This window comes from Melanotaenia boesemani, chromosome 9 (genome assembly GCF_017639745.1).
Source record: "Melanotaenia boesemani isolate fMelBoe1 chromosome 9, fMelBoe1.pri, whole genome shotgun sequence".
Lineage (NCBI taxonomy): Eukaryota > Metazoa > Chordata > Actinopteri > Atheriniformes > Melanotaeniidae > Melanotaenia > Melanotaenia boesemani.
In genome coordinates, this window is record NC_055690.1 from 14,395,856 (window position 1) to 14,423,479 (window position 27,624).

The 27,624-nt window shown below is 40.5% G+C and overlaps 1 protein-coding gene across 12 annotated transcripts in view; it reads left to right on the plus strand.

Annotated features, from left to right (window-relative positions):
• robo2 (roundabout, axon guidance receptor, homolog 2 (Drosophila)) overlaps positions 1-25,422 on the plus strand; it is a 259,653-nt gene extending 234,231 nt beyond the window's left edge. For 7 of the 12 annotated variants that reach the window (XM_041995030.1, XM_041995032.1, XM_041995033.1 and 4 more), the window contains 11 exons: positions 3,818-3,945; positions 5,116-5,388; positions 6,266-6,391; positions 11,866-12,025; positions 14,464-14,727; positions 15,592-15,806; positions 19,482-19,664; positions 20,135-20,293; positions 20,663-20,929; positions 22,047-22,248; positions 22,395-25,422. In XM_041995030.1, the coding sequence (XP_041850964.1) occupies positions 3,818-3,945; positions 5,116-5,388; positions 6,266-6,391; positions 11,866-12,025; positions 14,464-14,727; positions 15,592-15,806; positions 19,482-19,664; positions 20,135-20,293; positions 20,663-20,929; positions 22,047-22,248; position 22,395 (1,978 nt within the window). In that variant the 3' untranslated portion in view covers positions 22,396-25,422. The remainder of the gene's footprint in view (positions 1-3,817; positions 3,946-5,115; positions 5,389-6,265; positions 6,392-11,865; positions 12,026-14,463; positions 14,728-15,591; positions 15,807-19,481; positions 19,665-20,134; positions 20,294-20,662; positions 20,930-22,046; positions 22,249-22,394) is intronic. The other 5 variants (XM_041995036.1, XM_041995037.1, XM_041995038.1 and 2 more) reach the window with 3 other exon arrangements.
• Positions 25,423-27,624: the final 2,202 nt, after the last annotated feature.

Here is a 27,624-nt window from a genome sequence, read left to right on the forward strand (position 1 = left end):
TTGTGGCCAAGGATATCACAGCCTCTCATCATTGCTTTTTAATTCTCTTCATCCTCAAATTCATGCAGCCTTTTCCTCTACAGTCCTGTATGGAATCCACAGCAACCTGCTTTTCTTGCTAAGCCTGATAAATAACTGATAGCTTGATAGATTACCAATACCTGTTCTGTGCCTACCATGCAAAACGGTGCGCAAATATACATTTCTACCACATCTCCATTTATGCATCGATAGATGAACTCATAAATCTCCTCAACAGAATTAACAGAAACAATTTAAGCAGAGAGTCCTTTTATTTTGTCATTTATCTTCCACTGCTGGCTACAGGCAACCCTGAAGCCCTCTGGAGTGATAAATTTGCCTGTCACCTTGCGTGGGCGCCTGGGATCTGAGCACATGTAATAATGTAAAAATAATTACCCAGGGGAGAGGCTTGTGTATGTGAGTTTCTCTCTGTGTCTGTGCGGAGACACCCCACTTGCACCCTCATAGAGCTTGCTCCATTTCAGTGCATGTTAGTGAAAGCAGAAGGGCTACAGTGGATAGGGCACATCTCAATGACACCAGTTACTGAACCTTTGTGGGTATTCAAGAGACTCCCTTGAGAATCTTGGGTTTCTGTCTATCTGCTTCTTATCACACCTGAGTAGCTAAAATCGCTAGATCTCAAACACTCAGTGAGAGATTGCTACCAAATGTGATCCTGTGTGTCTTTCGGCTTTTGGGGATGTGTCTAGGCTGCAGTCTGGTTGTAGCATCCTTGTATGTATTCCTCTTCATTTTTTCCTTATATAATTGGATGCAGCAATGGACAATTTTTCATCTATTGTTCTGTGAACTGTCAGCAGTCTCTTAATGAATTAGCCACGCCAGTTGCCACACTGTTCCTACTTTCTGCTGGCGTGTTTTGGCTTCAATTTTCCATGCAAGTGGTTCGGATTCTCACTCTGGCAAGTGGAATCTGAAATGTCTGTATTTTCTGTGCTCTATATTTGTCAAACCTTGTCAGTGGCAGTGTCTCCCACAGTTTTCATAACACTGAAATAGGATGCAGGTTGGAGCTCTAGAACAAGCTTCTGATCTGTTAGTCTCTCCGCTGCCATCAAATTCCAGATGTTGTATCTTCCCCATCTGCCCTGATGTTAAAAATGTGAAGCAGAGTATCTCGGGAAAATATGTTCATTTGTTGCATGAAATGTTTATTGCATTAATTAGACAGTAGCAAATGAAGCCACGTCTGTTTCCATTTTCTCATTGGCTCCTGCCAAATTGCTCTGACTAAACAATTATGTTTAATCGATCACAAAATAAATGATTCATGGAAGATGAATAGGCTGCAGATTGTAGACCTGGACAATTTGACTTTGGCTGCTCAACTGAAATTGATAAAAGCTGATAAGGGTTCATTCCTTATTCCCCTGCCAATAGGGAGATGGTAATTAGTAGGTAGTAATAACTTCCTATCTCAGCACTGATCAATGTTTTAGCAAAGCAGATTCACTCCTATTGGCAGGGAGAATGGGCTAAGCTCTGCAGAGAGCAAGTTTTATTAAAACTGTTGCTATGGAGATTTCTTCCCATCCCAGCATCTGAATATTAAAAGACAGCGTGTTCTAGGAGAGTTAATCTGTGAAGTATTATGTGTTTGCCATTGCTATTAAGTGTTAGCTAATGTCTGGACTTTTAGTCCAAGTTCCATTCACTAATCTGTGGGACCATAAACATCTGATTTATGAGGTTGGTGTGGAATTAATCTCTCACTCTCTGGTTATTTATGGGAAGCACAGTGTCAGGCATCTTTGACAGTATTTATGGTCTCCAACCTGCTCATGAGAAGTAACTGAAATGTCGAACAGAAAAGAAGAAACACTCCAAGTCAGATTTTATTTTCCAAGGTTGCCATCCATCCGAGGTTGGACAGGGATTAAAAGTTAGGTGTCAACTTTTCATCAGATGCATGACCCCGATGTCTCCCCCCACCCATTCTCCATTATCCCTCCATCTTACACACACAGCCACACACACACATATAACAAATAACCTCAGTAGAAATCAGTCTTATTCTAATTATCCTTAGCAGAGGTACTGCTGCGTGATGAATACAAGGACAATGCAGCCATTGCCACTGTCAGCTCTTTGCCTTTTAAATGTTCTCTTTGAATGGGCTGGTCTATGACCTGCTGGAGCACACAGGACAAGCCAGACTGATGATTGGACAAAGTCATGGTTCTTTACTTTAACATTGTTTATTTCTAGTACAGTCAACTAAAAAAGAACAATGTCTTCTTTTTCAGTTTGTAGCTTTCAGCATGGCAGATGCTAAACAATCAAGAGGCAGGTAGGGGTGGAAGCCGGAAAAGGTGGAGTTGTATAAGAGAAAAATAAAGGAAAATAGAGTTAGGGAAATACAGTATGGCAAAAGAGAATGATGGCAATGGTGTAACATGGCAGCCAGAAACAGAGGTAGAAGGATAGAGTAGAAATGTATTACCCTATAAAAGTGCATGTGTCTGATGCATATCCATCAATTTGAATGACTTGTCTCACCATAGGGCCTCTTTTGGCATTCAGGAACCACGGCGAGGCTCTTAGCTCGCCAAGACTGCAGTTCATTTGGACTCCTCCCTCTGTAGAACAGCTTTTCTCATTAGAATCAGTATCTGAGGCAGAGAGGGAATGGAGTACACCCATTACCTGCCCTTGTCTTAAGGGCTTGACTCTCCCTGTCTCACATAGCCAGCACATCACCCCGCTGGAGATCAGACAATAAGCTCCATTACAAAGTCAGGTTGCAAACTGTTGTGTTGCTCCTAAGAATGCACATGTTTTTGTGATGCGCTTCATACAGCACTGCCAGGCACTAGTTGAAGGGTATGTTGTGTACTTCAAAGGTCTTTTTCTACTCAAATGTGCTTTTCATATCCTTCTCCAGAGGTAAGCAAGTCATTGCTCATACTTCAGTTTTGTTTGGATTTCAATTAATTTAACTGCCTAAAGCAGTGTTAATGAACTAAGACATAAACAAAGACATTTAACTGCATCCTTCATTCTCATTTACCTCCATCTGTGGGACCCATGATAACAAGCCTCAGACGTTATTGTACAGTAAAGTGTCCCTAATGGCCTCCCAGCAGTCACCCATGACAGGTTAAAGTCTTGATGGCTGCTTTTATGGTTCTCACCCCCTCAGGAGTGACACAACACCTGTTAAATGGAACTGCCCTCTCCCATATGCAGGCATCCCACTAGCATTGTGGTACGGCCAGGCCTGAGGTTTAACTCCTCATCAAATAAAGATTTAAACTGTCTGGACATCACCACAAGGGGTTGATGGGAAAACACAGCACAATGTACACGAGATTAATGAATAAGAAATTATATACACGTGGGTGCCAGCATGTGCTCCTGCACATGTGTTGGAGAAGCATGCATTAGCATCTCCACAGTGTATTTTTGCATAAATAACTGAACGAATATGACAAAGGCACAGCAGGAGAAAGAGAGAAATAAAGGGCTGTGTTTGCCTGAAGGAATTTCAACTTTGTGGGAGAAGAAATGTATCTGTATAATGTTTTCTCTATTCCTCAAAAGTGTTTCATATGCAGACTTGTGGCAAGCTTATCTCATAAAAGCAGACACTGTTGTGCACAAAACAGTATTCAAACATATGCTTGATTTCAATCATGGTGGTTTATTCTCTGTTTCCATATTGAATAGCAATACAGAATAAAACTACATGTAAACAAAAAAGAAAGAAAAAAAAACAAACAAACTGTGTAGCCTCTTTTTGATCTTGTATTTCTTTGTTTCTGCTCAGCCGACCAGGCCTGCTGAATGCCAGCGACCCAGGCTACCCCTGGTTAGCGGACTCTTGGCCAGCAACCAGCCTGCCTGTCAACAGCAGCTCAGGGGGACCAAATGACCTGAGTAACTTTGGCCGAGGAGGTGAGTGCCCTGATCCTGTCCCAGCTGCCTTGAGAGGAAGACCATAAAAGATGAAAGATGATTTCCCTGCCTTCTTTTGTGTACTACAGGCTTCCTGATCATTTGTCATGTGCATATACGCATAAAGGACATATACATATGTGCATATTTCATGTGCGTTTAGACATATATTTATATATCGTATCTCAGGGAAGCTAGAGCATTAACAGCAGGGAGTCTGCTGTCGCCAGGCAGAGTGATGGCAAATAGTCCAGCGTTGTGTCACAACCCATACCTCAGAGCATGAGAATGCGAGGGAAAAGACAGACTGTGGAGCAGGGGGTGGATGGGTGTTTGAAAGGATGGTCTTGAGCAGCCAGTCGTGAAGGACAGGCGCAGCTTGACTGGCGCAGATGTGGACACTTCCGCCATGGCTCTACATCATCTCCCCTTCAGTGGGCATGCAAACCAGGCGCTATGGGAAGAGCCTACTTGTTCTTTTCCTCCTCTCCCACCCTCTCCCTCTCTTTTTCTTTCTTCACACACTCACACACATGCAAAACAGCAGTATTATCCCTCACGTGCACGAGTAGAGAAGGGGGAGCGGTGAGATATCCAGAGGATATGTGGAGGGAGAATGGAATACCTCACCTGGGAGCGCTGGAGGATTGAATGAATTAATAACATTTTTTTCTTTCTTTATAAGATGAGTAGTTAAAGTCCAGGATATTCAAAGTAGAATGTATTGTACAGCCCTATTTCTAAAAAAACTGGAACACTATATGAAATGTAGGAAAAAAGTGCATTTGAATGGTTTGCAAATCACTTAAATTCTCAATCTAAATGAAAATAGTACAATGACTGTATGTATGAAATGTAGAAACTGAGAATTGTTATTGTAAATTTGATGTCTACATATTTCAACAATGTGGAAGTTATGAACAAATAAGTTAACACTGACATAACTGCATCTTGGTGGAACATTTAACAACTGATTTAATTTTTTAGATATGGCTCAAATTTATAATTGGGCATAAAAAGAGCATCTCAGTAAGACTTGTGTAAAGTGCAACACTGAAAGATCCTATCAACATGTACTCTAATATAAAAACACAAGTTTTTCTGTCAGTTCTTGAGGGTTACATGGGAGAGGGACACTTTCTAATACATTCCGTTCCCTTTTTTTTCTAGATCTTCCCACTGGACAGGGGGATAAGACTGGCACGATGCTCTCCGATGGAGCCATCTACAGCAGCATCGACTTCACCACCAAAACTAACTACAACAGCCCTGGTCAAACATCCCAGGCTACTCCATACGCCACCACTCAGATTCTCCACTCCAACAGCATCCATGAGCTGGCTGTAGACCTGCCTGAGGCCCAGTGGAAGGCCTCGCTCCAGGCAAAGCAGGAAATGGCCAACCTGGGATACTCCCTGCCTGACAAAAACTCCTGCAACAACAGTAAGTCACACTGAGAGAGTGCACGGTTATAACAGGAGGTTCAGCAGCTTTTTTAAAGATTAACTACCATATAACATTAACCCCAGAGCTTTTTATTTTTGTGATTATTCATATTGGATGACAAGGTTGTAGTCTTAACAAGACAACTTGCCTGTGTTTAAACTTTTCCACCTGAAGTCTTACTGGTGAGACACAGCTGTCCTGAATAGGATAGATTTTCTACCAGCAATCATCTTGGTTGTTTTTTAAGGTTGGATAAACATTTCATAAAGGGGTTGTAGTGTTAAGTCATCCATCCATTTCCTGCTGAGATTTAGGGTGATTCCATCCTTCCCTTCGTTTTTAAACTAATTGTCAATCCATTTTATCCTTACTGATGTTGAGGAAAATAATCCAAATTAATCACCATAGATTTGAGGCAGGATCTTTCTAAAGTCGACTGAAGTTTCATATTTTACGCCTCTATTCTAATACATATTTATGATCTAATTTTCCAGCATTCTAAAAGAGATTAATTATAGTTTTTACTTGCTTCCCTTTTGCATGAATCTTTAAAAACGTATGAACAAATGTGATTATAACTCTGAAAATGGTGGTGGGGGGGGGGGGCATATATTGAAATAAACTCAGTGCCTACTGGCTCACTGATCCCATTCCATTTTTAGAGGAAACCTTTATTTATCATCAACAAAATCAGACTTATTCCTTTAATGTATCAGACACTGAATGAAATGGGAGATAAGTGCAGCTTGTTGAGTGTATGAACCCTGAATTTATCCTGCTTGCTTGATGCTCTAACTGCATGTCTGCATGTGCTTGTGCTAACTGCCAATCACCTGATGCCACTGTGATTTTTGCCCTTTAACCTCCACTGTAGCCCTCCTTTTCATTCCTGACTACCGATTGGCCGAAGGATTGTCTAATAGAATACCACACAACCAATCACAAGATTTCAGCACCACCAGCTCTCACAACAGCTCAGAGCGAAGCGGCAGTCTCTCAGGTTGGTTTACGCAGCAGAGAATAAAGCAGTCTGGGACACTCTGCTCCCCAACCCAACTTTATGATTGACTAATGTCTTAATTACTTTATTGATCTGTTATTTGCATGCTCAGACTTGGCGTCCAAGACATTCTTGCCCTCTCCCTCACTTGAGATGCTTTGCTCACTCAGTTGCCCCTTGCTTCCAGCTGATTATACTTTATGTCTACACTGCAAATAATTGTTATTTTTTCCAGCTGTCTGGGTTATTTGTACATCTGTTTCTCCTGTATGTTGCAAAGCTGTGATATTAGATAGCAGCTGACAGCCTACCGGAGCATAGAGAAATGGTAGCACATTCTCCTGACAGAATATGGCTGTAAGTGTGAAGGCTGGGTTTCTGCCACCACTGCAGATCCTTGTGATGGCTTTGTCTCTCTCTATGTGAGTGAGCAGACAGGAGCAGGGGCAGAGGGAGAGGGAGACTTTCAGACAGTGTAGACTATACACACACATACACAGACACCATTAGAGATGCTTGACTGGGTAAAGTGGCAAAAATACCTCCCTTTTCCCTCATCCCTTAATGGTGGCCGACTACACTAAAACCCATGTTCAGAGAATTACAATGTCATTTATAGGACACCAAGGCAGCCCTCTGCCTTCCTCCCTTCCACTCTCCTCTTTTATCTAGTTACAAGCCACTGCCTTAACTGGTCTCTAATTCAATGCACTGGCACACAGTGGGCTGGAGAGAAGGATGGGAAGTGGCCATGCCTTACAGGCAGATCCTTCCTATAGACATGCAGGTTACTCAGGCTCTGCACAGGCTGCATTATAATTCCACAGGTTTTTTTTTTTTTTTCCTTTTCTTAAAAAGGTACATTTTCACTTAAATAATAGGGGTATCAAAGAATATCTTTTGAGGGAATAGGGTGGCATTTTGGGGGAATATATGACTACTGACAGTCATGTCAAGATTTAGATGAGAAGATCAATAATAAACCAATCCACAGATCCATTTGTAAAACTACAGCCTGTTTTTTTTTTTTTTTTTTTTTTTGCATTTTTAGTCTTTACCCTTGTTCAGCTGATAGCAGACAATATTATTGTCTAGTTACCAGGAATAAAAGCAAATATATAGATATCCCAAATGTGCAACTAATTCAAGTAAGTGCTGTTAAAGAATATAAATCATATAGTTACTCAGTACTAAACAGTTGCTTGGCCAATTAGCTCTTGTTAAAATGAAGCTAATCATAACTTGACTTTTTTCTGTATATAAAGTAAAATACTTAATACAGTATACTGACATAGTTATACATTTAAAGTGATGATGCTATCTGCAGAATTAATTAACAGAAGATATACTGCATGGAGAAACAGTGATGAGAATTTGAATCAGCACAAGCTAAGCTTTGATACAGACTTCAACCAAAGTAAAGTCAGCATTTGAAGGAGGGGGGAGTGGAAGTTATAGTGCGCTGCTCTCCCTCTGAGGAGATGGAAGGAATAATGAATGTGAGGTCTGAAGGAGGAGAGCAGGATGAAAAGGAACAGAAATAGAGCAGCTTTCATGACAGCGTGGATCTCCACTAGGGACATGAAGCAGCTCATTAAAACCTTTCTTAGTGTATGGGGGGAAAGGTAACTGGTGTTTTCTGTAGCAGTTAGAGACCCTGAAGACTCCCCTAAATTCACAGCAAACCTGCCTCTGAAGCTACAATGTCCATGATTATGTCAGGTCCATGATTGTTTGCGACCCAATGTTCTCCTGCACTCCCCGTGTGTGTTGCATCCCACCTCATAATGTAACATTGTATTTTATTCACCCAAATACATACATGTCTTTGAGTTTAAAATTCTACATTCATAACTTATATCTGGCTATGTAATCCTCCTTGAGTCTCTGCTCTGCGGCTTTCCCGCTCGGCACTGAGGCTCCCAGTGAAAACAAAACAAGCTCAAGGCTGTGCACCCCTGCAGTTATAGGCTGGGAGCGCCCAAACCCAGGGTATAAATACCCAAAGCTAAATCTATGTTTAGCATCAGCTCCCCTTTGAAGAAAAGCCCAGTTTTGTCAAAGTACATGAGTTCGCTGTGTAATTCCTGCATAGCTCCTGGCCACTGCTTCTCTATGTATTTTTCATATTTGGGTTGAGCTGTTGCAGTTTCATTGCCAGAGCATCCTTCCCTGGAAGAGGTTCATTTACAATATTGATGGCTGGTCTTGTGTTGAGGGACTGAGGATGATGGAACAATCACGTCAGCTCACCATTTATTGGTAAAAGTCAAGCGTCGCCCAGAGGCGCGATTAGGAAACCCAATTACTTTCAGACCATACTCATACTATGGTCCTACCTGCCTTGGGCTTACAGTTGTTTCTTTTATTACTTCCTTTCATTATTAATCTTATTCTGGCACCACTTTTATCCCCTCATACCAGCACTTTCTCTTATGCACCATGTTCATTCTTGAAGTTGTTTAGTTATTCTTGAAATGAAAACTTTAACAGCATTGCTCTGAGAAACTTTTGGGATTTGAGACAAGCTGAACTCTGTTTATTTCTCTGCTCTCTGGTTTTATTCAAAATCAATAGAAATGCACCTTTCATTATTTCTGTAAAAGAATTTTTGATCTCCATGGCACCCCTTCATATGCACAAATTACTATAACAAGTTTCAATCAAAAATCTAACTTATTGCTAAATAATTTGTTATGCGACACAACATAACTTACCCAACATAGAGATCATTTCCAATATGCAACCACCCTAAAAGATGTTGAAGAAAAATCCATCCACTAAACATTAAAATGTAGATTTTAAAACTTGATGTTAACCCTGCAAGTATATAGCATGCACTCAGAACACACTGAGTCCTTTGAATTGTTTGAATAATGCAGAAATTATGTCACATCTACTGGTAATATACACAATGCTCAGGGGAGCGTAAAATGTATGCCGTCCAATTCAAACTTTTCATTGTGTTGTTCTGTACAGCATCAATGTTCAAAGTACAACAAGCTGTAGCATGATTTTATTCTGTGGATGTTGATGTGCTGCCCACTGAAACACAAAGAAGCTCCAGCAGCATAGGGCTGTAGTTTTTGTCAACAAGTGCTAATAGAAGGAAGCTGCAAATCTATTTTAAGAAACACTTGAATAAAACTTTACCTTTTAAACATGCCCATAGGAAATTTTTTGTGTTACATTGCAAAGACACTTCACTTGAATGGTTTTACTCTTATCTTTTAGATAGAACCTTTGCGTTCACCATAGGTCATTTTACGTCCTCCCCTGCCCCCATTGCCTGTGGTGTACCACAAGGTTCTATTCTAGGTCCCATTTTGTTTTCTATTTATATGCTCCCCCTAGGACACGTTATAGCCAGCCATAACGTGTCCTTCCACTGTTATGCAGACGACACACAGATATACCTCCCGCTGAGACAAAGGGACACTGGAGGCCTAGCTGCTGTGTTAGAGTGTTTCAATGATGTGAAAAGTTGGATGGCACAAAACTTTTTACAACTCAACAGTTCTAAATCTGAAATGATCTTAATCAACCCTCCTCACTCCACCGCCCATACTGAAGACAGTCTCGGTTCTCTCTCTTCTAACACCACCCCCTCTTCCAGAAACCTAGGTGTCATATTAGATTCCAATCTTAATTTTCATCTTCACATCAAAAAAGTCACCCAGTCCTGTTTCCTTTGCCTCCACACCATCAGTAAAATCAAACCTGCCCTCTCCCGGCCCGATTTAGAAAAAGTTATCAATGCACTCATTTTCTCCAGACTCGACTACTGCAACTCCCTCCTCTCCGGTCTTGACAATAAATCCCTCTCTCGCCTCCAACTTGTTCAAAACGTAGCAGCTAGGCTTCTCACTGGTTTTAGCAGAAGACAACATATTACAGCTGTTTTAGCCTCGCTGCACTGGCTCCCTGTACATTTTAGAATTGATTTTAAAGTTTTACTGATTACTTTTAAAGCTCGTTTAGGTCTGGCTCGTTTCAGTCCGAGCCCCTCGACTCTGGAACGACCTGCCTGAGGAGATAAGGCTGGCACCATCAGTATCATCTTTTAAGTCACTTCTTAAACCACACTTTTATCTACTGGCTTTTTTTTATAACATTTTTATTTACTTTATTTATTTTCAAAATGTACTCGTGCATGTATCTTTTCATTGTTGATTTTATTACCTTACTTTGCTGTGTGCAGCACTTTGTGAACCTGGTTTTTTAAAAGTGCTATACAAATAAAGATTTATTATTATTATTATTATTATTATTATTATTATTATTATCATGAGTACAATTAATCAGTGCTACAGCTGAGGTGCAGAGCAGCATTGAAAGTCTCAGAAAGGCAAAGTCAGACAAAACCATAAACATAAGACAAAACATAGCAAACTGTTGACACAAAGAGAAGCTATTTGAACTGGTGTTTTTGGCTGGTGGATATGTGGGCAGGACTATACCTATTTATAGATTCTCATTTACTGATAAAAGATACCACAAGCCATTTTTCATGGTGTGAGAAGTTGTTTGGTTTTGTTTGAGCTTTTTAGTTTTGTTTTGTTTGTTTGTTTGTTTGTTTTTTTCTTCTGATAAACACTTCCCAAATGTAAAAAAAAAAAAAGAACACAACCAGAACTTTAGGCTACATGCAGTATGTTGAATGCCATTGAGGTGGGCAGCATGGTTTAGTCTTCAGGCATTTGTTTAGACATTATGTACCTGAACTTGAAACTAAATTTAAGATTGAAGTCAATGTCTTTTAAAGGAAAAAATATATATATTTCTTCCACAGTGACCAAATCATATAAAACTTAGTATTGACCTGGCTGGCAGATTTATAAAGATAGATGTGACAGAGGAGAATCTATTGTTGGAGGGTTATGAGTGGAAATGGATGGGGTTAGTGGCTCTCCGGTGTAATAAAAGAAATGAAAGTAGTAATAGACTCTCAGTGAATTCCATTAGGGACACACTGACACTACACAAGCCATTCATTATAATGATGCTGTGAAGTGAGATATTTCATTGTGGAACCCAAAGCCTAGTGTGAAAGGGGACACTGAGGGATGGGTGGTGTGCAAAGGTCTGCTTCAGCTGCATTTAGTGCCATTCTCTTCGGTTTCTATGACGATTGGAGGTTTTTCAGCCAATCAATCAATGGAGGCATGCTTTTCACCAAGCAACCTTGAGATTTTCTATGTAGGCAGTGACAAGCAAGAGCCCATTGAAATCTTGTGTTTGAAATTGTGTATGACTTTCCAATAGCATGCTGAAACTGAGTGTAAATGGATATGTAATCTAAGCAGCATATTTGCACCAAATTGAGTTTCTTTAGAATACACATTTGTCACATGGCAAAAGCAGCTACTGTAATTTGCAATGCTACCCCCCAGTATATTAGATTTTAATTGATTTTCTTATACAATCTAATTATCAGTAACTGTGTCTCTTAAACAAATAATCTCCTTCTGTAGCTGGAAAGGGAGGAAAGAAGAAGAAAACTAAGAGTGGCTCTAAACCTACTAAAGCCAACGGGTCCAACTGGGCCAATGTTCCCCTGCCTCCTCCCCCAGTTCACCCTCTGCCTGGCACTGAGATGGACCTTTATCCCAATGAGCACCATGAAGGAGGAGGGTATGTATGCTTTGTATGTATAATTTCCAAAAACTAACAGATGAAATGCTGCAGATCATAAATTGAGTCATTAAAAGTCAAAGGATATGAAAGCTAGATTTTTATCCATTATTTTCCTTGTTTGCTTTTATAGGTCAATCATCCTAATGCTGTTTGATGAACCTTTTCTTTTAAAGCAAATTTTTCTGCTGTTTAAAGCTTCTGTTCAGCAGTTACTTAATTGGTCAAATGCAAATTGTGTGTTATTGTTTGTTTTATTAAAAGTCATTTTACAGGCTTTGTGTGCAGCTAAAAGTCAAGGGATAGCTTAAATACAGAAAGTAATTTTTATTAGATTAATAATTTCTGATTATATTCTTTATATATATTTCCCCTTTTAATCTGTATTATTCTTGGGAAATAAATTGATTGTGATTGGTGCAGTGCATTACGGCTGTAATATCTATGGACTTCACATCACAGACTGAAACTGATGTCTGCTTCCTGACATGCACAACATTGTACATTTCTCCTGTAAAAACAAGATTCAGTTTTGCTTTCTCTGGTGCAGATCACTGTACTACTGTACATCTGCAGAGAAGTGAGGGATCAGTGTGTATAAAATCTCCACAGGCTCAGGCTTACTTACATGAGCTCTCACATGGGAACTTGCATACAGATGAGTGCAGATGAAAAACTCTGCAGCTCTTGTCTTCAATCAGTGGGTTGATTTCTTGACTATAAGAAATTTGTTTGTGCCGCCTCTTGTTCCTGCTGCATGTAGACATAAAGATGGCTTTAGATTAATCCGTTTACTGAATCCTAAGTTCATGACATAAAGATTAAAAATGACAGAGAGAGAGAGAGATTCAGTTATCATCTGTTCTTGTTTAGCATTTCATTAAAAGCTTTGTGAAACTTATAAAAACTCAAACACATTATACTTTAAGTATGAACAAACAAGCTTTTTAAATGATTGTGAGTGTCTCTCTCTTTGGTCCACTAGGTACTGTGTCCTCTCAGTCCCATTTCCAATCTGGGAGAGTCATCTGTTTTAATAGGCTATCTGGCAAATGAAGAGTCTGTTGCACTATAAATCTGAGGCTGCTCTTAATGGCGGGAGATTAAAACAGTTATGTCCTATGGAGTGTGCACCGACAAATTTCTTTAATGAACATTTTCTTTATAGCTAGTATTATTTCAGCATGTATAAGCACAGCTATGAGGAAGTGGAGCCTGACAAGCACTGTAATTTTACTCTGTACTGTCATATAACAAATTCTTATGGAAGTTAGACAAGGTCACAAAGCTCCATATTTGTAAAGAGGATGTTCTCTTTCAGTATTCATATATATATATATATTTCCCATCCAAAAAAATGTCACACTAATATTTCATTGAACCACCTTTAGCTTTGAATACAGCATGTATTCGCTGTGGCATTGTTTATTAAGCTTTTGCAATCACAATAATTATTCTCATCCAGAGTTACATTTTTCTCCAAGATCTTGTAGTGGTGATGGGAGAGTCGAAATGCAACACAAAGTCTTCTTCAGCACATCTAAAGATTTTAAATGGGGTTCAGGTCTGGACTCTGTGGTGGCCAATCCATGTGTGAAAATGATGTCTCATGTTCCCTAAACCACTCTTTCACAATTTGATCCTGGTATTGTCATCTTGGAATATGTCTGTGTCAACAGGGAGGAAAATAATCTTTTGATGGAAAAACATGCTCATTTAGTATATTCATTCAGGTAGTCAAGTGATCATATTCTTTGGACACATGACATTGCTGAGCCTACTAGACCTGACAAACTACAACAACCTCAGATCATATCACTAACTTGCTTGTATAGTAGGCGCTAGGCATAATGGCCTCATCACTTCATCTGCCTCCCTTCTTACCCTGATTCTGCCATCACTCTGGAACAGGGTAAATCTGGATTTATCAGACCACATAACTTTTTCCATTGCGCTAGGGTCCAGTCTTTTTCCAGGTTAGCCTAACCTATAAGTGGTTTCCTTGTGGCTGCACAGCTGTTCAGTCCCAATCCCTTGAGTTTTCTTCACATTGTGCATGTAAAACTGTTCTTACTTTTACTATCAAACTTAGCCATGAGATCCTCCGTTTTCTTTGCATGCCATTAATTTGACCCTGCTGAAACAGATTTGCATCTTTTCCACGTCCACAGGATGTGTCTTCTCATATGGTTGTTTAAGAAACAAGAATTACTACAAGAGCCACTCACTTCATTATTTAGAATTCAATAACTTGTTGCTACCTGAAACATAATTATCCATGTAGTAATTTTCCAGTTGGCAACTCTCACCTATTACTTAGTTAAATCCAGGTAATTACTCGTTTTTGGATGGGCAGTGCATTTGTAGACACTGTATCTACAATCAGACAATTAATGTAATAAATTAACCTTTGAATTAAACTTACACTCCTACCTCAGGTATGAGAGTGGCAGCTGGGGCCCACCCATGCCTGTGCAGACATACCTTCACCAGGGCATGGAAGATGAGCTAGAGGAAGAGGAGGAACGGGTTCCAACACCACCCATCCGAGGGGTGGCCTCTTCCCCCGCTGCTGTGTCCTTCGGACAGCAGTCCACAGCCACTCTTACCCCATCTCCTCGGGATGAGATGCAACCAATGCTCCAGGCCCATTTGGATGAGCTGACCAGGGCATACCAACTGGACATAGCAAAACAGACATGGTAAATTTACCTCTGTCTATCTAGACATATACATTCTTATAGTTGATGATATATGCATTGTCATGCCCACTGTATACTCTCTTCCTGTTTATTGTTCTCACAATGTATTTTGGTCCTGTGGTATTCTTCACTTTATCTGTGTGTGTAGTGCAGATACACCCATTTATCATTGCATTTTAATAGGCCCTTGCTACCACTAAGTCAACTACTGTATTTTGTTCACTCTGAGATGCAATTTCTTGCCCGTGGTAGTTTACTCCCCCCTTACACCCATGCATTCCACATTCCATTGTTGTTGTGCTCATGCAAGTCAGATGAAGGCCATGCTTCATTCTGTCAGCAACACAGAGAGAATGAGAGACTGGCATTCATTCATAATAGTGAAGTGGTTTGTGGGGGTGGAGGGGGTGCAAGGACGACTTGTCAGGAAGGAGATGTCATGTTATCCAGTAATGACTATGTTGGTTAGAGAGCATCTCTGACAACACCAGAGGGCCAGTAATTACAACCAATTCCCACTGCAAAATGCGTCAAAGACTTTGCAATCCTCTAACAAACGCAGCCGTCATACTGCTGCTGAGGTGACAGCCATGTGTCGACAGGCCTGGAGAGCGTGTCTTTTGTACCATTTGCTGCAACAATTAGCAGTTTATTGTGTTAGCATGCGAGTAGCACTTTAGATTAAGAGGAATTTCCTAAATGTACTCAGCCATTCATGTGACTGAGGTCATAAAAATTAGCTGTATATTTCAGCATTTATTTAGTTCTCACACCGTTCTGTGCCATAGAAATTTCTGAGTTGTCCCTTTAATCTGCTCTATATTCACCTCTGAGCCCCAATTCCCCTGATATTTTTCTTACCAGGCACATGCACGGAGGCTCTCTTCCTCCCCAGGCTCCAGCTCCTCCAGTGGGCTACGTGTCGAGCACAATGGTTTCCGACCTGGAGACTGACCTGCCTGATGATGATGAGGAGGAGGAGGATGAAGAGGAGGATGAGGGCTATGGAGCCAGGCATCCCCGCGGTATTGAGCACACACCAGGGTCTAGCATGGACAACCTAGACAGCTCTTTAACAGGTAAAGTGATTGGATTCTAAACTCTTGGTTACTGGGGATCTAATTAGTTAATATTTTATTTTCATTCTTATCACTATAGATGGATAAAATATGCTCATGTCACTCAGTTGTTGCTTCTGTTTTACATTGAATGGATTGTTAAACACGATGTTCATGTTCCTGTGTGATAATATTTTTTGTAATCATGAATTTGCTTACCGAGTGTCCCTCAGTCAAGTTTTTAAGCACTTTTGGCAACTCTGGGGAATTATATTTATCATTTCTAAAAAAGAGCGATAAGAAAGTCCATGAATTTTAAACAGCAAAGTGAGAGGGAAATTAAGATGAGAGAGTGGCAAGGCGAGAAGGGGAGAATTACTGTGATTTCACTGGCACACAGCTCCAGACCCAATGCCACCCGTATCTTCCCAAGGAGATTTAAAATAAATTTCACGTGCAGCATATTCCATTCCAGACCAGAGGCACCATTTCCATTTTTACAACTCACTGAAAACTTTTACGGCCGTCTGTTGGGGAGGAGGGGGAACATATGAAGGACGTGACATTGTGGCAGCAAAGCTGGATTTTTAGACTGCTGCTCTTATACGTACCAGGTGTCAATATATATCAGCAATCTGAAGAGTCATTTCTGAGAAATGTCTAACATTTGATGCGGAAGCGTTCCTTTGCAGCAGTGTGTATAACATAAAAAACAAAAAATAATTCCATATTGTTGCACTTAAGGTGAAAACAGTACAGGAAGAGCTGATCCAGCTAAGAGAAAGCATGAGAATAAGTGGAGTGAGTGCTGCTGCTTGGTCTTCCCTGTCAGCACCAGCCCTAAACAGTAGTTTTCCATGGAATGATGGAACAGTGGCTTTGCTAGCACTGACACATGCTACTACTGATATATTTAGAGGAATATAAAGCAGCAACTGTGCCCTAATCTACAGCATCTCTCCTCCACTGGATTGCTACGAAGACAGCACTATTTCTTTTTATCTCCATGCAAGTCTGCTTCTCACCCATCGTTTGACAGCACAGACACGCTCCCAGCTCCAGGGATAGCAGGAGGAAGAGAGGAAAGATAGGGGAAACTGTTGAGATTTATTGTGGCCACCATTTTGAGGCTATTCAAATAGAGCAGGAGTCCTGTCAGGTGTTGTTTGATGGATTTTGATGGTCTTTGTTTTAATAAAATGGTAAAAGGTCTGTTTTTATAATGTTACACCAAAGGCAAGTAAATCAAACATTTTTACTGATACCTCAGAAGAAAAAAAATCTTCCTCCTTAGGGGCCATTTTTCACCAGCAGATTGCCTACACAGACTTTTCAATGTGTTATTCCATGCTCCGAGCTAATACAACATATTTTTAGCTGATCGATTTAAGTCCTCTGGTTGAGATGGGTATTGCAGAGACATTTCTTGTTTGAGCCAGAAAGATAAAGGTATTACTTGGTATTACTCAGCTTTGTATAGGTGGTGTAATGTAGAGATGTTAAAGCGTTGCGCCTGCTGTTGGCGATTACTCTCCTGTGAAGCTTTGGTTTGCGAGGAACAGGGTCACGTTTCCTGACGACAGGTAGAGACGCCTGTTCGTCAGGGGGGAATGATTTTTCCCCCTTAACGACATGCAGATTATGGTTGCAGTCATTGTAAATCAGTTTTAGTGGCAGGAGCGACCAAGCCTTGGTTTTACTGCCCCTCCAACCATTTAATGTTTACTGGTCTTGCTCTGTCAGTGCACAGAGCTGAGGTTTCAGCTTATGTCTTTTAGAGAACGCGATTTGGCCCATTGCTTGGGTTTAAAATATCATAAAATGACAGACGTGTAAGGCAAACTTTGGTCTGCAGCCCTAGTAGAGAATCATTTCAAGGGCAAAAAGAAAACTAGATTGAATTTTTATCAATCTATATTAGAATGATCAGTGTTTGATTGGACCGATGTTTCAAAGAATAGAGGTGCTCTAGGTTGTGCTGTACAAAGTGGTGGTTAGTGCAGCTAAAAAGTCATTCTGTGATGTGATTTGCTGAGGCAGTATTCCTTCGCTGAGCCGGAGGACTTGGAAGCTTCAGCGCTCTGGCTTGCACTGCCTATACTTCATTATCTTCTCTATTCTTTGTGGGAGGATTGGACCCAGTGGAATTGCTGTCTTTCTTTCTTAGAGAAAAACTCTTAAAAAAGGAATTTCAAAGAAAATAGCAAGGAAAGATGGAGGGCTCAAAGTAGTTACTGCCTCAAATTTCAGCTAGAGCTGTAAAAATGGGTTGTGTAAGTGGATACACAACCCCATGCAAGTGTATATTTTATAGAAGTCTTCTTAGTCGAGAGAATTCCCCTGCAATAGGAGTGGAAAGCTGTTGCAACTTCTGCTGTTAAAGGTGCAATTCCCTGAAGTCACATCCAGTGACTTAGTAGCCATCTCCTTGAGAGCAGGAGACTCCCAGATGGGGAAATTGGAAAACTTTGAGGGGGATTTCCAAGTGTGTCTGGATAGATGAACAGCCATAATTTTACTGTCCAATTTTAAATATGTAAGATACGATTTCAAAGTGAAGTACAACCACAGAATCCATTTGAATATCAAGCTGCAGCAGCTCTGAACAGAATTGCATCACCTTTTGTATCATACTGACTTTATAATAGATCCTGCTGCTAACTATTGTGTCTCTCACTGTCTCAACAACCTTTACCCTCACACCTCTTCTCTCTTACACCAGTCTGTTCAATCACATCACTGTGTGAGGGAGAGAGTATGTGAGCTGAGCTCTTGGGTTCATGCCACATAAGCGAAGTCTGCCAAACCAGTCCCACTGAAAGCTGTCACATTAGCCGACTGTTCTCTGTGTTTCTGCCTGCCAAAGTGGCATATTTTTATTGGCAGACTGATACTTTTTAATTTAAAGTGCTGGCCCAGCTTCTTATGTGTAGGAAAATCAAAGCACAAAGAAATACAGAAGCATACAAGCTCAGTGTCAAGGGTCAGAGGATATATATGCATCTTGTTAGAATTTTAGGCCAGGTATTGTTGAAATCATCTTTATAGTGGCATATTTATCCAAAATCTCAGTAGCAGCAAGAAGTGATGTAAATAGAACAGGGATTCAGATCATTTTCTTAAAGTTATTGCAACTTCTTAGAGAGTGGTGGCTATGTTTTTGTTAAGAACAGCATACCACCAGGTGTTTTATTCAGTACAGGGCTTTGTGAGATGTCACCTGAGGCAGTTCTGATGCTCTGCACAGGTGCGCTCATTGTTCTTTATCAAAAGCAGTGCAAAACCAGTTGATGACAATCTTGCTGTTCCTCTGTGTACATTCCTGTGTGTGTTTGTGTGAACTTATATATGCGTGTGTGTGTGTGCGTGTGTGTGTGTGTGTGTGTATGTGTTTTGCAAAAGATGAAAGAGGGCAGAACAGAATGAATGCACAACAGAACTTTTCTTCATGAACAGAAATGCCCTGCAGCAAATACAAAGTCATTTAAGTGTAGGATGTTAATATTATCTGTTTTTTTATAAGTTCACTCAGCACCTTCATCTATCTATATGTAGAATCACAGCACAGGTGTTCAGACTGTCAGATCATATATCCATAAAGGATTTCTAGCTGTGGCTAGAAAGAAATCCACACACATATCAGCATACACACACAAGCACAAACACACCTTTGCTGAAACCTGTGGTGTTCTATAGGGTCCATGGTGAATGGGTGGGGCTCAGCCTCGGAGGAAGACCGTAATTTCTCCAGCCATAGATCCAGTCTGGGTAGTTCTTCTGATGGCTCCATCTTTACCCACTACAGCTTCGCCCAGGCCCTGGTGGCTGCTGCAGACAAGGCAGGCTACCACATTGAGGGCACTAGCCTCAGCAAGAGAGGTTGGTGTGCGAAAACCAGATAGCCACTATGCTGGACTGGAAAACTACCAGTAGCAGATGATTTGTTCCTCTCTGCCCTGTTTAATCCTGCTGTTATCCACTGGATGATGTTTTCCTGCCATTGACGTCTGGCCCTTTCTGCTGCTTGTGGATGCTGCAGACAGATTGTGCATGGTACCTGCTCTATATGGCTACACCACGGGGTATCTCCTAATCCTTTACATTAACTCCTCTGTAACTCATCATTCTCTCTCTGACTCTCTTGGATGGTTGTTTTATCTGCAAGCTTTTGCAAACTTCTTTCTTGGGTCCTTTACTTTTAATGAAAAGCTTTGTTTTCAAAAAGGTTTGCAGATCCTGACTGACACCCTACATCTTTTCTGATGGCAGTCTCAACTCCACTGTGTGGGTGTCGGCTTCTTAATGTCTTTATTAACCATCTGGCTTGCGGTCTCATTTCCCTGCTGCAGGTAAAGGCTTGTCCCACAGGCCCCGTCCCAGCAGTCCATTCTCAACAGATGGCAGCACAGTCGGCACGCACAGCCTGGGCCATCAGAGGGCCACCAGGCCCACTCGCAAACCACGAAGTCAGGGCACAACGCCCCACCGTAGAGATGCTGGTGCAGACGGTGAGGAAGTGGCTAAAAATACTCTTTGAAGAAACATCTGTTAACATCTGCTTCTCTTAATTGTTTTTATGCAACCACTCACCTATTTATTTAAGTATTTATATATTCGTCTGTGTGTGTGTGTGCTTGTGTATATGTGTGTATATATTGTATATGTATCAGGTATGTATATATATATATAGGTGCATATTTATATACTTACCAAGACCTGCTAGTTGTTTATGTTCTTTTGCATCCTGCCACTGACACTTGGCACCTGCTCTTTTTGTGTACTGCTGCTATGATTGTGTTTTAAATTGCCCTCTGGGACAATTAAAGTTTTTTGAATTTGAATTAATGTGATTTACCTTGGGGTTTTCTTCCACACAGACCTACCTCCTCCCCCTGAGCCTCCCCCCAGTCAGGGTGGGGGTCGCATCCAGGGGGCCCGCAGTGTAAGCAGCATGGCACCGCCTGCAGATAGGAAGGCTTCTTCTCTGGAGCGCACGCCTATGTCTGGACCCTTATGTGGGCCGGATGACATGAAGAGCTCCATTGACAGACATATGCGAACTTCTTTGGAACATCATCGCCAAGCGCAGGACAGGCTGGGCTCTATGGATCGAGCTGATGATGGACGCAGGGGACACAAAGCAGGTACAAATAAATAGAAACTGTCTTTAATGCAAGCTTATAAATTTTGTTGCTTTAATTTTTACATGTTAAACATGTTAGTGTAAGCATGTTGTTTCTGTATTGCGGTACTAAGCTAAAAGTTAGTTGTTTTTACATGTGGACAGTTTGTTTTCCAAGAAAGTAAACTATCCGGGAGGCTGCAGTGGAAGTGGAACATATCTTCTTTTTTTTATGGAAGTATTTATTCCAAGAAAAGAAAAGGGGTGAAACTGCTGCTGTGCATTGATGGTGGGACATTTTTCTCTGAGTTCTTGTGTTGAAGTGAGCTTTCATGCTGCTTTGAGACTGGGCTCCCATGAACAGATTGCACCGTCTGCCACTTGCTCTGGTTTCCAGAATGCCCCCCTCCCTTCCCTCAGCCTCCCTATTGCCCCTGTAACTGTTGCCAGTATGGGCCTGCTCCGCTCCAAGTGAGGCAGGAGGCCTCAGCAACCGAGATGCACTCTAATCGCTTTGGCTGTTTTTTTTCTCACACAAACAACAGCCACTCTACACTCCATCTGTGTGTGTGTGAGTGTGTTTGTTTCTTCGTTCATGTGTGCACAACTGTTAGCGCTCTCCATGCTGTGCTCCCCAGTCTTTTTGGGGCCAGGAACTTCTCCGACAGTTACTATGAGACAGTGAGACAAAGACAGGTGCCGTAGTCAGCATCTTTACAAAAAAACTGCAGGTGAATTCCCTCATGTGTCAGATCGCTGACTGATGCGCAGTAGAATCCACTGAGGTCAGGGCAGGCTCTATTACAGTCATTAGCGCAGCAGTGGGAAGCAGTTTGATGAGATTTCACGCAATGAAGGAGACTGCTGAGGGTCAGTGTTATGCTGCCCTGCAGCAGGAGGTGACATAGCAGCCAGTGGTCCCTCTGTTGTTGTATTTGCCCCCTCATAAGGCCATGTGTGAAGCTGAAAGTCATCTCTGTGGCACGCACTGGCATTACTTATTGGCACGTCCACTCTGCAGATGTCGACATCAGAAGTGCTCTTTGTCTCCCTGCATCAGATGTTCGATATGTCTCTGCAACAATACAAGACACATGTCAACTTTTCAAGCTTACAGCTTGGTTTCTGTGTTTTTTTAGAGGATGGATGCCTGCCATATAATAAACCATCATTCCCATCCCCTGGGGGTCACAGCTCTTCAGGCACAGCCTCATCAAAGGGTTCAACGGGGCCACGCAAGACTGAGGGTCCACGACAGCCACAACAGTGGACCGCCCTGGAGCACGCTGATTTCCTGGGGACCAATGGACAAGGACAGTACACGGGAGAGTTATGTGAGTGATGAGGTGTTTTGGTATTAAAACTGACTGTTGTATGACATATAAAATAAAAAAAATTTGCACATTCCATCTGACAATTATGTCCAATCGTGCTGATTAAGTATTTTTTTTTTTCTACTTATTCTTCTACTTCCATCCTTTCCACAGAGTGATTTGCCCTGGATGTGAACTGGAGTCTGCCCTCCTGTCAGGCCTGTCAGGCAATGAACTTTGTCCTTAGTGTGTTCTCCGAGAAAAGTTGTGCAGCAGAGAGAACTACAAAGAAAAAGCAGTGTCACAGAACTGTAAATGTGATGTAAAGACACAGACATACTGTACATCTCACTACGTTTTTGTCCGCAAGAAAATATTTTCCACCTCCTACCTTACTGTAATTTTCTTTTGTTACAAAAAGGCAAGTTTAAACTTTAAAAAAAAAAAAAAAAAAAGATCTATATGAGATTTTCTGGCAACTGCCCTTGGAGAGAAAAGGGAATTTTGTTTCCTGTAAATATTTTCTTTGACTTGTTGCATTGCTATGCAAACCTAATTGAGTTGGAGCTTTTTATTTACACATACAGAAACGATTGGGTTTTATCTGGTTATTTGTATTATATGTGAATTGAGTGGCTACTGTGCCATAAAATAATTGTTTTATAATCCATTGTTTGTTTATAGGTACCATTAATTATTATTATTATCATTATTAATTATTGTTTTTTGCACTGCAATTTTTGGTGATAAGCACAAAAACATAGCTCCTGCTGACATGAAGAACCGGAAGAATATGTGAAGAGGAGTTTCTGTACTGTAAAGTAAAGAGAAGATTATATACTAATGTACAGAGAGATATTAAAGAGTAATGCTTTGCTCACAGACAGCAACAAAAAGGCACCCATTTCCACAGTTGAGACAAAACTGGGTTGCAGGAACACAAGGTTCCTGAGGGGGTGAGGGCAGATACGAGGCTGGACGTTGTAGAAAAAAATGATTTTGTGTTACTGTAGGTGACTGCTTGGATTATTTAAGTCATAATTTACTGTCCTAGAATAATATTTTGTCCAAAATATTAAGTCTTCATTGTTTTGGGCAACTGTAGACATTGTCTTATGTTCAGAAACAAACTGAGGGAAGATATTTTCCTTATTTTAAAAGTGTCCAAACATTTCAAGTTGTTGTGTTGACGTTTTACTGCCTACATCATTTTACTAAGCAGAGTTTACACTCTTCATTCAGTAAAGCTGCAAACTTACAATAAAACAGTCAGAATGGAGGAAGAGCAAAGATTTGTCTGCATGCCGAGGTCTATTCAGAGCATTTAGAAGCAGATTTATTATCCCTCCAAGGCCTTAATGAATAAAAAACACAAAGGAGTATTTATCATAATTAGTATTAATGATACTCCTAAACCTGCTAAAATATTAGTGGAGCAACATCATTTGTTTACACTTTTTGCGTTTTGTTTCAATCATTTTTTTTACCTTTTCTTTTGTTTATTTTGCTTTTAAGAGCACTTATTAATATATATTTGTTATTTTATCTGTGGTGCAGTTTTATCCAAAACAGCAACACGTTGAACTGTTGAGGTCCAGCCAAGTGCTGTTAAATTATGTGATCTATTAAAGCAGGTGTTGATATAAAAGTCAGTGCCTCACTTATTAAAAACACGATGATCAACGCGGTCTTGTGTCAGAAACTTTAAGAAGAAATGGTGTGTGTGCCAGTGTCACTTTGAGTGGGAGCGATGTCGGAGAAAGGCCTTGTATATTCACTAGTGGGTCCTGCTGCCTCCATGTCTACAGCCAGTGTGAAGCAGAACACTTTCTATCTGCCTGACTGCCACAAAAACACACTCATCATCTGCCACTTTTGACTTCACAGCCTCCGGTTTTCAATTTTTTGTCTTTTCCAACAAGGTTTCTATCGGTTGTCCTTTTTAAAGAGAAGCTTGTTTCTTTGTATGCCTTTTACGGACTCCAAAACGCTGCTTAAAACAATGTTTTCAATTGTAATGTTCAGGATTTTTGTGGTTCGATTACTTTTTTTTTTCTTCTTCTTCTTTTTTTTGTACTGCAAATATTGTTAAAGGGGGGGTGGGAAACTAAAGGCCATGCTGTTGTACTGTTGTCGTCATCCCACCATCATCATCATTTTTCCTTTTTTTTTTCTTATTTTTAACCATCCACCCAGTGGCCAGTGTTCTGGAAATGAGGTGCAGAGAGTATCTCAGGTTATTTTACATTCTGGTGGTGATTATGTATGTGTATATATGTGTATATATCCATATGCATCTCCACTTGATCATGCCATTCCATTTTCAGTGAAGAAAACATCTCTCTCATGTCCGATTCTGTCGTCCCCTTTTTTCTTTTCTGCTGTGGATTTTGATTCTGAATATAATGTGCTGGTTCATCCACCTTAAGACAAGATGTCAGTGAAAGAACATACCAAAATTAAGATGGATATTTCTAATGTCTAATGCGTTTTAGTGTCTCTTTAATACTCATTGTTTTCTTTTAAATCACAGTGTCGTTTTGTATTTATTGAAATGATAATAAAGGTATATTGTGAAATATGCATAAAGATTCGTGAGATATAAAATGTGTTTTTTGTTCCTTGTAAAGTTTGGTGTCGGAGCCGAGCAGCGAGGCCATAAGGAGATGATGGGCACACACACACCAGTGAAGTGCCAGGTCCTCTTGAGTCACTCTTCGTCTTGCATGTTCACTGCACTGCTCTTCTAATGTCAAAACTAAAGAAACTTTTCAACACAAGGAGAAAAAATCGCTTACAATTTGCTTGTCAAGACAATAGAGAAAAATATCTTTTTGGAAGGATGAAAGTGCTTTCCCTCTTTCGTTCATTTTCTCAGTAGTGTTGGTTCTTTGTAACCTATCTGTGTGTTGCCTTTTTATTATAAAAGAAGATTAAAAATGACAAAAAGAGAAAGTTGTTGGGTGAAGTCTTTTCTGTACAGTATGGGGTGATGGAGTGGTGTGACACCCCCTGATCTGTTACCATTTCTACAGTACAGTTCATTCTCCTTTTTTCCTCTGTACACCACCTTCTGTATTCACTTGCATGTTCTTGTCCAAGAAGAGAGTGGATCAAGAAAATAAGCTTTTTCAGCCTCATTCTCATGTCGTGTAAGATAAATCCATGCTCTTTTATTTCCTTGTACCTGGATCATTATCAAATAAAATATTTTTGAAAAATGAAGATGACTTAAATTGTTTGTCTTTGGTAGAAAACGGGCAATGTCAACTGAACCCAAAATATCAGAGAACAGCACAACTACACTGCTGCTGCAGCATTAAAAATGCAAGTTTGCCTGTTTATACAAAACATCCTGATGGTTTCTGATTCAGCAACATTTGGTATTAACTATGTATGCGTGCATATACATATAAACTCTGTGTGAGTGTGTGTTTGGGAAAAGTTCCTGACTCAGCTGTGTTTTATGTCAAACCAATCCCCACCTTGATCCTTCTGGAGGAGAAGCTTCAAACACAAATCCAAATCTCCTAAATCACTGAGGCAGGCAGCTTGCTTTCAAGCCCTCTTACATGGAGCCCAAACTAAAATAACTTGTGAAAGAACTGGTGCAAAACTGGATATCTACAGCTGGGAGCAGCTTCTTCATAGGCAGCTCCGTACAAGTATAAACAAGCATGAAACAGCTTGGTTCTTTGGGTAAACATCTACCTGAACACGTCCACTAATATATGGACTCAGTCTGGAAGTCAAACACCAAGATAGCAGATTAAACGCTTGCATTACCCATGACATGTCATGACTGAAATCAGTAAATATTTTGTTTCACAGTAACTAAAATCCTGTTTCCAATTTTTGTTATAGCTTGCTATAGATAAACTTAGAGGAACTGTTTCAAACATAACATTCAGGTCTATTATCACCTGAAATCTTTAGATAAATTTAGATTAAATTGTTAATTTCTTGTCACACAAATGTGCTTCTGTCCCACAACAGGTCTCTGCTCAGTGGCATCAGCATAATAAAACATTTAGCTCCTGTGTTCAGGTTTGACCACCTGTTTTAAATTGAATTGGACGTTTGCATAGTTCAGAGGAAGCTTTGAGCAGGCAGGACATGTACAAAGAATATCAGAGCATTTGGTCCCTGGATGCTAACAATAGCTCCTTTGGGCCCTGTGGGTAGCTAGGTGGGGTTTTGTAGATTGGACTAGCATCACACATTCAGCATCAGATCTAATCAAGTATATGGGAAGTTTGAAGGTTCAGTGGTCATATTAGACTTCTTGTCTTGGTGTGGGTAAAAATATTAAAGTAGGTGGATAAAGTCAGTGTTGCACAGTTTGTTTGTCACTGGTTTTAATGTTGTGGCTGATCAACAAAGAATAACTATCACAAGCACTATGAGTGTTTTTAAAGCTCTCAAAGTGATTTTTTTAAACATTTCATGTGCCAAATGTTTTTATTGTGCGACAGGTCTGAACTATAGGTGGCTGACTTTTGGACTTTTCCATGTTGAACTGTGCTATTAGGATAAGACCTTCCCTAAGAAAGGTATAAGGCAGCATATGTTTTTGCTCCAAAATCGTCTTCTTTCATTTAACATTCATGCCATGTGTACTAATAAACAGATGCTGGCTTTTGAGCTGTGCTCTTTAAACATGCAGGAGGTTCCTCTCCTCTTTAAGTCAGTGCATGCAGAGTAGTCACATTTGTGGATGCAGCAATGAACTATGTTTAGCGTTTGTGGTTTTTAGAAGTGTTTAAATCTGAGCTTATGCAGCAAAATCATCTACATAGTTGTTTTTAATAAAGCACTTCCAGATGGCTCAAAGATCATCACTATTCTTTACTGATTTTTCATCTTGTTTTTGTTTCATACGTCCTAGAGCAGGGGTGTCAAACTCCGGTCTTCAAGGGCCGGTATCCTGCAGGTTTTCATTGTTTCCCTGATCTAACACACCTGACTGAAATTAATTGGTTATTGTGAAGAAGTTGAGTAGAAGCTGTTGAATGCATTTGATTTTATCTAGGTGTGTTGGAGAAAAGAAATAACTAAAACCTGCAGGATAGTGGCCCTTGAAGACTGAAGTTTGACACCCCTGGTCTAGAGCAGGGGTGCCCATGTTCAGTCCTTCAGATCTACTCTCCTGGAACTTTTAGATGCAACAATTCTCCAATACGTCAACATAATCCATCCAGAATCTAAAGATTCTACAGGGGTTGGGGAAACAGATTTTAAATCAATGTGGCTTTGTGTTCTGTCTAATCTCCTTACCAAAATGGTTTAAGACTTAACCTCACTGGGACATTTTTTTGTATCCATACATGCTACTGACATGTTGACCATTAACTTAATTAGTTATGAGATGTTCCATTACATCTAACAGATGGATTTTGTTATA